The 10,315-nt window shown below is 46.5% G+C and overlaps 2 protein-coding genes across 2 annotated transcripts; one reads left to right on the plus strand and one right to left on the minus strand.

The window, feature by feature from the left end:
- Positions 1 to 6,537: 6,537 nt before the first annotated feature.
- On the minus strand, positions 6,538 to 8,822 carry PNRC1 (proline rich nuclear receptor coactivator 1). The gene is made up of 2 exons (XM_054279548.1): positions 8,236 to 8,822; positions 6,538 to 7,689 (listed from the first exon to the last, which is right to left on the minus strand). Exons 1-2 carry the CDS (start codon positions 8,614 to 8,616, stop codon positions 7,249 to 7,251), a joined length of 822 nt encoding a protein of 273 aa, XP_054135523.1. The 5' UTR covers positions 8,617 to 8,822; the 3' UTR covers positions 6,538 to 7,248.
- On the plus strand, positions 8,615 to 9,961 carry BORCS6 (BLOC-1 related complex subunit 6). Its single transcript, XM_054279056.1, is given in 4 exon segments — positions 8,615 to 8,680; positions 8,727 to 8,798; positions 8,800 to 9,046; positions 9,118 to 9,961. Coding segments are annotated over 4 exon segments (1,059 nt in total). The 3' UTR covers positions 9,792 to 9,961.
- Positions 9,962 to 10,315: the final 354 nt, after the last annotated feature.

Below are 10,315 nucleotides of genomic sequence, written 5' to 3' on the forward strand. Positions count from 1 at the left end.
CCAGTGACCAGTCCATGTCAGACCTCTCAGACTTTCTGATCTCTGAGGAAAGTCTTCTTAAATTCTAACTGTTTGGGGTTATGAGTTGTGTTTGACAGATAATTCTGTTGTATCTGTGTGGACCAGTACATCAGTTGTTTCTAGTCCTCCAGGATATCAAGTGAGGTATATTATGGTTATCAAGGCTTGACAGGTCAATTCGTATCAGGTTGACAGGAGAAATCTCAAGAGAATCATTGCCTCTTGTAAAAATCTAACTGTCCTCTAGGAAAAAGTACATACTGTCTTGGAGCAATTGTACCCAGAACACAGCAGAATAAATGTGGCACACTCAGCTTGATTTTTCAGGTGAAAAAACCTACATGTGTGAACATTTGCCCAGAAGTGAGGGAAACTGAGAACAAGTAAATGCATTTAGGAGGAAATACAAGCAAAAAGACAGAGCTGTAGTGAAAAGTAAAGAAAACAGTTGGGAAAAGTGATGGGAAGGCTTGAGGTGTTAAGAAGGACTGGCTGGTAGTAACAAAAACTGGATCAGTCACAAATGACACGTTCTGTTCTCCTTGAGGAAGATGTTTTCTCTTGGGAACAACTGGGCTTCTCTCTTTCTTCCAGGATCTAATAAAAGGCTAAAGATAAAGCAAATGTAAACTCAAGGAACTCTGAGGATGCTGTGCATGTCCATGGCCCTCTCAGCCAGCTGCTGGCTGCAGCATGTTTGTGCAGCAGTGGAGAGCAGCAGCTAATGAGCAGAAACTGCTGATTTATCATCAGCCACCCCACTGCTGGTCATGGGGGGAGGACAGTGGTGTGTATAGATTGTATATTGTATCAAAAGGTCCAAAAAAAGGATGGAAAAAAGTGTAATATTAATCTTTATTGTGCAAATTACTAAAACTATCGTGTAATAAAACTGTGTACCACACAAAACCTAGGTGCATCCTGATTTATCTCACCAGTCCTATCAAACTACAAACATTTCTAAGCAGAACCTTGTATTAACTGCATTTTACATACTATACAGTGAGGTAAGGAAGACTTGCAGATCACACACAAAACAAACCATATGTACTGGCAAAGGCAAAACCTGGCTGGACCTCCAGACACTATGGTTCACTTTCTGGGTGAATGAACAGCCTACTGAGGGACCTCAGGCCAGCTAGTTCCCTTCTAGCATGCCTGTATTCCCAGCTGCAAAACATACAGTAGGCTTCTAACATACAGTAATGTACATACTTTATCTAGCTACTTCTAAAAAAAGTGAAAACCTGAGAGCAGTAAGCACTTGTGACATTTTGTGACACTTGAAGCAGTGCTAACCATTAAGAATGCTGCAGCAAGGTGCAATTTCTAGTAATGGACAGTAGGTACTGAGCAGTCAGATAAAAAGTCAGTTACAAAATCTGCCATCTCACATGGTCATTCTTCAGATGGTCGCAGTCAAGGAATAGAAGCAAATTGAGTTTCATCTGGCCATTAAAATTCCTTAAATTTTCAGTAACATCAACTACCTCAGGAGACATTTTTTTCTTGCACTATCTTTCCTTCCAGCATTAAATAATGGTGACATCTACGCTGCTACTCTCATCTCTTAGTTGACCTTGTTTTTCAGAGTATTTTTTCTCCCTGTCTCGCCATTTTTTCCCTTTTCATTCCTAGTACACAGGAGAAGGGGCACAAAACAATCATCCCTTTTTTATTACTTGCATACAAAGAATATCTAAAATTTGGACAAGATCCGTCAATTTATGACTTCATTAATTCTTACAATGACTTATTGCTATTCTAAATAACATGATAACATACAATTTGTGAATATCTTGATGCTAGGAATGAAACTCACAAAAGCTTCATGCTACATGCACACAGAAGCAAATTACAGATCTCAAATTACATATCATTTCAAGTGAGGGCACACCTTATTCTTTGTTTGCAGCTATGTCTCTAGGCAGTGAAGGACACAAGAATCAGGTGATGAGAGAAACTAGAGGAAAGCCTGACTCTCTATATTAAGCCCTTTATTAAATGCAGCTCTAGGTCTTGTTTCAGGAAATTAAAAACAAAGTAAATTTTATTTTGATGGCCATTGCCATCACCACTTTTAAGGACATTGGCAAATTAAAGGGTTCAAAGGCCTACTTGATGAAAGCACACTGCTTCATTAAAGGAGCAAATGGCATCTTTTTGTATTCAAACAGCAATCTCCTCAAAACCTTTTGCTTTATGACCTTAAGAATGGCACAATGGCCATGATGATTACACCACTTCTTGAAATGGATACAGCCATTTACTGAACTACAACAAAAGAGTCAGCAAAGTCTGACTATAAATACGAGAAAAGTCCTGGGTCCCCAAACACTTCCTCTTCCAGGTATAATCTAGGGAAATCACACCAGCTTACTCACCACTGGCAACCTACACTGAAAGTGCACGTAAGCAGCCTAGTTCTCAAACTGAAGACAAGGGTTTATGGACGACTCAGACTGAGTGGTGCATCTGCCACACACTTGTAGTAATGTCATTAGGCTAATGTTAAATAGAAGTACCAATGCAGCATTCCAAGTGAGTCAGGGCTTTGCGAAACCTAAATCTGTTTTCTGGGAGTTGAACAAATGAGACTTTATTACCCCATGCGAAAAAAAGTCAGAGAGGAATGCTGACTACAATACAGGGGAAGACTCTGCTAGGACATGTTGGTTGTGCAAATTAAGTCCTCAGGAAACTTCTTCAAATTCAGCTGAATTGTTGACCTTCCTGCCTTAGTTCTGATAACATTCTACTACACTTTCAGAGCAATCCAGAAAGTTCACACCCTCAAAATTGCTGATAACATTCTATTGCTAACCTCAGCACTTAGGTCCTTTTATTGGATAATGTATTTCTCCTTAATTGATGGATATGCCCTTCATCTATCTTTTTTAGTGAAACAGCAGCTAAATATTTATTTCTCGTTATCAAAAATATTTAACACTGTAGTTCCTGTTCAACAAAATAACATCAGTTTTTCACAGTAGATGTTTGCATTTTACAACTTTACCTCTTGCTTACATCATAGCCTCCTTCAGGTAAGAACCAGCCTACTCCTAACAGAAAACCATCTTAGAAATTTCAACAGAAAATAAAATCCCCTTTAAAAGTTCAGTCAAACATATAATATGAAAAAGAATATTTAAAGAACACATTGTAAAATCAAAATTCAAAGAGCGCAAGAAGTTGTAGAAGAAAATAAGAAATTTGTTTAACTGCATAATGGAAGCATCAAGACTTTCCTTCCAGAACCTGAAGGGAACCCACAAGAAAGATGGAGAGAAGACTTTTTACAAGAGCATAGAGGGACAGGGCAAAGGGGAATGGCTTCAAACTGAAAGAGAATAGGTTTAGATTAGATATTAGGCTGAAGTTCTTTGCTATAAAGGTTGTGAGGCACGGGAACAGATTACCCAGAGAAAGCTGGGGATGCCCCATCCCTGGAGGTGCTCTAGTCCAGGCTAGATGGGGCCTTGAGCAGCCTGGTCTAGAGGAGTGTCCCTACCCTTGGCAAGGCGGCTGGAACTAGGTGATCTTTGAGGCTCCTTCCAACCCAAGCCATTCTATGATTCTATGACTCTATGTAGAAAATAAAGGTAAACTTATTTTCAAAATTACAATGAAATATAATCGATAATCTTCAGACTTTATATAATCTATACAACTTTGTACTTGATTTCAAAACTGTCTAAATAAGAAAAAAATCCTCAAAAGTGTGACAGTGATCAAATGTTTTATAATGCAAAAGCTAAAAAAAAAAATCTGAAAATAATTAAAATACAGTTTAAAATTACATGCCTTGGATAAAATATTAATCAGATGGAATTAAATTAAATTTACACTCTCATATGCAGATTGCTTAAGTATTCAGCAGAATTCAGCAAAATCTCTGAGGAGATCCTGGTGTAATACAGTTCAAATGCTCACAGGATTTCTAGCTCCTGTTGCATTAGGAGGCAGAAACATTTCAGCCTTGGAGCACCAAGGCAGCCATTATTAATGAAGCTGTGTAATGGGCTGAGCCTTAGCCACGCATGAGAACCCAACAACAGATACCTCTGTCCTCCATGAGAGCTACATTTCAGGACTGTCAATGCATTAGCATTTAACTGTTTAAAATTAAGGTGGTAGCTAATTCTCAGTAGATTCCCCTGCACTTCTGCACAGCATTGCACTAGACCTTCAAACAGAAAGGATTTCCATTATCTGAAGAGCTAATGTTCAGTTTCCTTTATGACCTCAGAAGATTTTAATAAGGTATTTATTTAATTCCTGTACAGCAAACACATGACTAGCTGATAACACATCCACTGATTTTGTTCATTTTCTTCCTTAAAGGCTGGTCACTCCTTAAGTGTCACTCCATAATTTTATATCACACTGCAAACAAGCCCTCCAAATATGACACTAATGTTTTTCTGCCTCTGAACTCAAAATTTAAGAGTATGCTCATGTAATACAATGGCTCCTCTTCAGGAAACTGGGATAAGGAATCTGTTAAAGTGAAGGAAATCTTGAGAGTGAAAATTCCTGTAAGATGATATTGTAAAAACATAAAGAAAAAAAGCAGGAAAGTGACAAGTAAGGTGCAGAACACGGTCCTAAAGGATGACTACGTTTTTATTTTCAGCTGGTCATGTTGAAGTGCATGTTGCCCTTAGGCCCAATACACAAACCTGTCCATTGTGCAGGAAGGGGCTCAGCCCAAAGATCTCAGGATGACAGAAATATGAAGTGCTCCAAACACTTCTGCGGGATCATTGACACAGACGTGCGGTAAGTAAGCTTTGGTTTTTTTGCTACTATTTAGAAACACCAGATTGTTATCTTATCCTTTAGGGTCCAACAAGTTATGGGAAGTTTTATGTTCCCAACACTTCAGAAGTCTCAACCAGCAGCTCTCAAAGAATTGACTGAGGAGCTGAGAACTACTGGCAATTAACATTTAATGGATTCTTTAACCCTAAGGGATGTGTTGGCACATCAGGGCAGGAACAAAGAGGTAGGCGACTTTGATAAATTTTATCCAGGATCAGAGCTAGCATTCACTCTGTAAGCTCCGAAAGGCAGGGAAGAGGCTGCTGGCAATGAGATAATAATCAGGGGGATAGAGGACACATCCTTCTAAACAATGCCAGCGCACTGGCTGATGGAAACGCGCCCTCTGTCAAGCTAGTTAGCAGGATTCACAGCGACCAGACCAAATTAACCATTGCCTAAAGCTATGGGTAAGACATTTTGTTTTGTCACTTGGGTGACACGCAGGCAAAAGAAAAAAAAGGGAAAAAAAAAGAGAAAAGCACAACGGCAGATCAATACAGCATTTACCAAATATAGCAAACTCAGACTTACAGTCTCCTTGAGTCATCCTCGGCGAGATTCCAGTGGCATTTTTCTTTGCCCTAATACTGTTTATTTAAAAAAATTCATCCCACAAACAGAAAACCAGGAGGGGTTTTGTTCATTTTTAGAATAGAAAATGGGGGACACCAAATTAGAGAGTATTTAGATTAGGCAGGAAACTGGGTTGTTGAAGCCACACACTGACCTCGAGTACACCAATACCATTCTCTTTTGCAAGACCGTGAACCTCTAATTCTTTGGAGTAAACCAAAAATTTTGTATCAACCCTTAATTTAGAGCATCGATAGCTAAACAGCCTAATTTTACAGTTACATAACCAACATCTACAGGCAAGCCAAAAACCCCTTAATTTTTGAGCTTTTGATCAGGCTCGTGTCAGGGCTGTACTAATGAACCCTGCCAACTGCCCCGTGCGGAATGCAGCGATGCTCTGGGCCAAAGCTGCAGCACAAACACACCTAATGCTGCTCAGTCTGTCTCTGAAGATGCTGCTCACACCAGGGAGCCACCTCAGCCCTTTTCTTCCTACGTACCTCTCCTCTCCTAGGACACCAGCGAACAGACAGTGTATCGTTTCTGGTGGATCCAAAAACTTAAAAACGCTTTTCTAGCTTATGTAAATTTCACAGACTTCCTAGTATTAATCTTATTTAAACACTAGATTAGGAAAATAACTGCAAATCTGTTACCTCCTCAACATGCCTGTCAGACTAATCTACAGTCCAATTCCTTAAGAATTTTAAGTCAGGGGGATGCATTTTCCAGCATAGCTGTGAGCAGGAGACAAATCTGGTGAAAACACAAAATTCGACTTGCTCCATGCATTTTCTGTCACTGCTTACTTTCAGTGTTGACTCGTTTAATAGCCACATACTATGAAAACGTTTAAGGAGCATTATCGCCTGAATTTCAATGTCTAAGTGCCTAACTTGCTTGAACTCTCCGTTTTCAACAAACAAAACAATCCTGGAACGATTTGTCACAAAGGTGGCATTTTTTTTAAACATAAGGAATTCTTGGTGCATTATTTATCTCCTAATTTTCCCTGAGATAAATAAAAGATGAAGTATTTCTACCAATGCACTAAAAGCCTATCAAGTGATTTAAATTCACATACTCGAATTAACAGACACACACTCAAAGAAAAACAGAGACATGTATAAGGGGAGGCCAAATTGTTTTATTTAATTTTTTTAGTGACCAATTGAATTTTTGGCAGAAAGCTCTGCTCTTTCCTTTTTTTTTTTCCTTGTTTTTTGTTTTTAAACTTTTTTAAAGAAATCAGCAGTGCTCAAATTGGTGGGTTGGAATTTTAGTCAAACTCCAGTTAATTTTAAAAACTAACAGATGAACAGGAATTCCAGATAGTTTCCAGAGCAGAGGGCAAAACTTCACATTTGTATGAAAATTCCATGTTAATACTTGATTGGGAGACAGAATGTAAAACTATTGTCAGTAGTGCACGAATAGAACATTCACATTTGATCTGGAACCTTAATCAGAAAGCTGTACTCTCCTTCCAAAATTTTCATTACCTTGTGCAAAGCAAGTCAAGTCTTCATGTGTCAAGCACACACGTAAAATTGTCCATATTTTATATACAAGACATCTACCAATCAGGCAGTGCAAAATACATCCTTTCATAACAAAACTAAAATGTACCTCTCAAAGTATGAACAAGAATATACACATAATACAAGATGTACACTATTTACACAACCATAAAAAATATAATACAAGGATTTTTTTTATGTGATTATAAGACTTGACAGTCTTTTGCAATTTTTGTTGCAACAAGGCATGTTTAAGTTTCCTGGATGGAGTTTTCTTTGCCAATTACTCAAGAGATCTTGGAAACTACGCTTGAACTTTTAGGAGAGTTTTCAAATGGACTGCCATCAACTCCCTGTTTTGGTCAGACAGTTCAGCTGTGCCACCCACCCAGTGGCTGGGGGGCTTTGGAAGGACACTGGGAGATGGTGGGTCACTGAACTTTGCCCCAGCGTAATTTTCTTTTTGGCTCACTTCATTTAGGGCGATAGGTTTCTTGGACTTGGCATTTCTGAAGTTTTCTGTGTTTTTAAGTGGCTTTTTCTCCTGCTTCTGAACTATTTCTGGCGACACAGAATCCTGCCAAAAGTTCTCTATCTTTTTCGCCGAGGCGATCTTCGTCACTGGCGTGTTACACTTACTCTTCTGCCTGTTAATCTTTGGTTGTTCACACAGGTGTAAGCTGTGAACGGGCTGGCCGAAGGGAACGGCCGCCTTCTCTGTCTTTCCCATCTTGTTTTTTAAGAACTGCGGAGACAAAGAACAATCAAGTCAACTACGACCCCTCTCCTCCGCGCTCCCTCACCGCCCCCGACACTTACTGAAGAGCGGGGGGCCACCTCGGCAGGGGGAGGGGTACCGAGAAACCTTCTCCCCGCTACTTCTCGCTTATCCCGCAGCTCATCCCGCCGCTCGGCCGGCGCCGGGGGCCTGAGGGCGCGGAGCGCCGCCGGCCGCCATGGGGCGCTGCGCGCCGCGCACGTCCCGCCTTCGGCGAGCGCGGGGCGGGGCTGGCGCGCGGCCAGCGGCAGCGCTAAATCCGGCTTGTTGCTGGGGCGCAGCGCCGCGCGCCCATTGGTGGGCGCCGGGCAGCCAATCACCGCCCGCGGTTCTCCCTCAGCCCCGCCCCGCCCGAGCGTAACGGAAACTCTGCCGCCCCCCCCTCACCGCTCTGAGGGGGCGCCCCGCTCGCTGTTTCCCCCCCACCCCGAGGGAAAGGGAAAGCCGTCGGCCGGCTCGCCGGGCACCGGGAGCGGGCTGAAGTGAGGAAAAGTAGCGCAGCCTTGTCTTTACCTCCTTCCTGAGGGGTTTGCCGGGCGCGGGTCTCGAGGGGGCAGGCGCAGGGGGCTCCTCCGGGGGGGCGTCCGTCACCAAGTCGGTTCCTAGCGGCGTCCGTCTCCCCAGCCCGGCGCGGTGCTGCTGGTACTGCTGGTAGCGGCTGGGCAGGAGCCCCGCGGGCCCGGGCCGGATCTTTCCCTTCCTCCGCCGCACCCTCTTCAGCGCGGGGCGGGCGCTGCCCCCCGGGCCCGCCAGGCAGCAGCTGGGCTGGTTCTCGCAGTTGCTGTCCCCGCGCCGGAGGCGCTGGAGCAGGGCGGAGGGCGGTAGCCGCCGCGGGTCTTCGGTGCCCGCCGAGATCCGAGCCAGGAAGGGCGGCGGCGCCGTGGTGGTAACCATGGTAGGACGTGGGTACCCAGAGTTGTGCCGGGGAGAAGGGTCAAGCCCAAGCAGGGACGAGCGGGTCGGATTGCTGGGGAGGGTCTGCCCGGGCTTTGTGACGGGGTGAGGAAGTGGTGGCGCAACCGAAGCCGCCGCTAGGAGAACATGGCGGGGGAGTGAGGCGAGCCACCAGCAGCTCCCCGGTGTTGTTACCCGGTTGCGTCCCGCCCACTTCCGCCCCCGCGCCAACCGCCGTGCGCGGACGGCGCCAGCATCGCCCCTCTCTGCCCCGCCCCGCCAATCACGGGGGAGCAGCGGCCTCTCTGCCCTGGCTCCAGCCAATCGAAAGCGACACAAACACTCGAAGCCACGCCTTCCTTAGGGGCCGCCCAATCCGGGCCGACACGCCCTCCCGGTCTCCGAGTCACGGGCTCGCAGTGCGCGGCAGGCGGGCGGTGCTCCACCGACCAATCGGGATCCGCACGAGCAGACGAGGCCACGCCTCCCCGGGCCCCTCAGCCAATCGCGGGAGACGTAAACAGGCGTCGGCGCGCCCCCGGTGGGCGGTGGCAGCAGGCGGGCACGCGTCGCTCGCCATGGAGGAGCCGGGCCCGGCCGCGGCGCCGCCGGAGGGGCGGGGGCGGGACGAGCGGAGCCTGGAGGCGCTCAGCCTGGCTGGCGGCGGAGGGGCGGCGGTGGCGGGGCGGCAGCTGTCGGAGGGGCGGCGGGCGACGCTGGCGAGCGCCCTGGAACTGGAGGGGACGGTGCTGCGCGAAGGGCGCCTCACTCAGTTCGTAGCCAACAACCTGGAGCGGCGGATCCGGCTGAGCGGCGCCCCGCGGGGCGAGCCTCCGGCGGGGGGCGGCGGGTCCTCCATCCCCGCCATCGACCCCGGGGCGCTGCAGGACGTGGTGGCCCTGGCCGGGCAGGTGGCGGCGCAGGTGGACGAGCTGCTGCGGAACGTGCACTGCGGGCTGCAGGCGCTGACGGCGCTCAGCGTCGGCTGCATCCAGACCTACCGCGACGGCGTGGAGAGCCTGGGCGAGGCGGCCGACCTCAGCATCCGCGCCATGTACGCGCTGGTGGCGCGCTGCGAGGAGCTGGACCGCGCCATGCAGCCCGTGCCCGCCCTGGCCAAGCGCATCCGTGACATGAAGGGCACGCTGGAGCGGCTGGAGGGGCTCTGCAAGTAGCTGCTCCCGCCGCCGCTCCTCCCGTGCCCCCGGGGGCCTGGGGCTGCTCCTCTCTCGCTCCGGCGGCCTCACCGCTCACGGCGTCCGCAGCTCCACCTGCACATCCTCGCTCGCTCTCCCCGTGCGTGACTTGCCGGCAGCCGTGGCCAGATCGCCTGCGTTGATCTGGACGAAGGAAAAAGTCCCGGTTGAAAACCGCGGGGTACATGGCAGATGGTGCTTTTTAGCTTCAGCTCCATTAAAGAATTTGGATTCCACATGCCTTACGCTTTCTATTTATTGAGGGCTAAGAGAAACTAACGAGTATTAATTAAAAGTAGATTTTTTAAAAAATCAAATTAAAAATTCTTGTGAGTACCTGCTTGATGCTTACAGACATCTGTGCTTATTTGTAGTTGATTTGGAGCCTGAAGAGTAATTCTCACCTATGTTTTTATAACAAATAAACTCACTGAACACCACTCTTTCTTATAGGACACGGTTTTAAGATAAGAGTAAGTTTAATACATATAGCAAAGACACTT

Source organism: Melozone crissalis, unplaced genomic scaffold (assembly GCF_028551555.1).
Source record: "Melozone crissalis strain CALT ecotype California unplaced genomic scaffold, PUWL_Pcris_2 ptg000027l_1, whole genome shotgun sequence".
Lineage (NCBI taxonomy): Eukaryota > Metazoa > Chordata > Aves > Passeriformes > Passerellidae > Melozone > Melozone crissalis.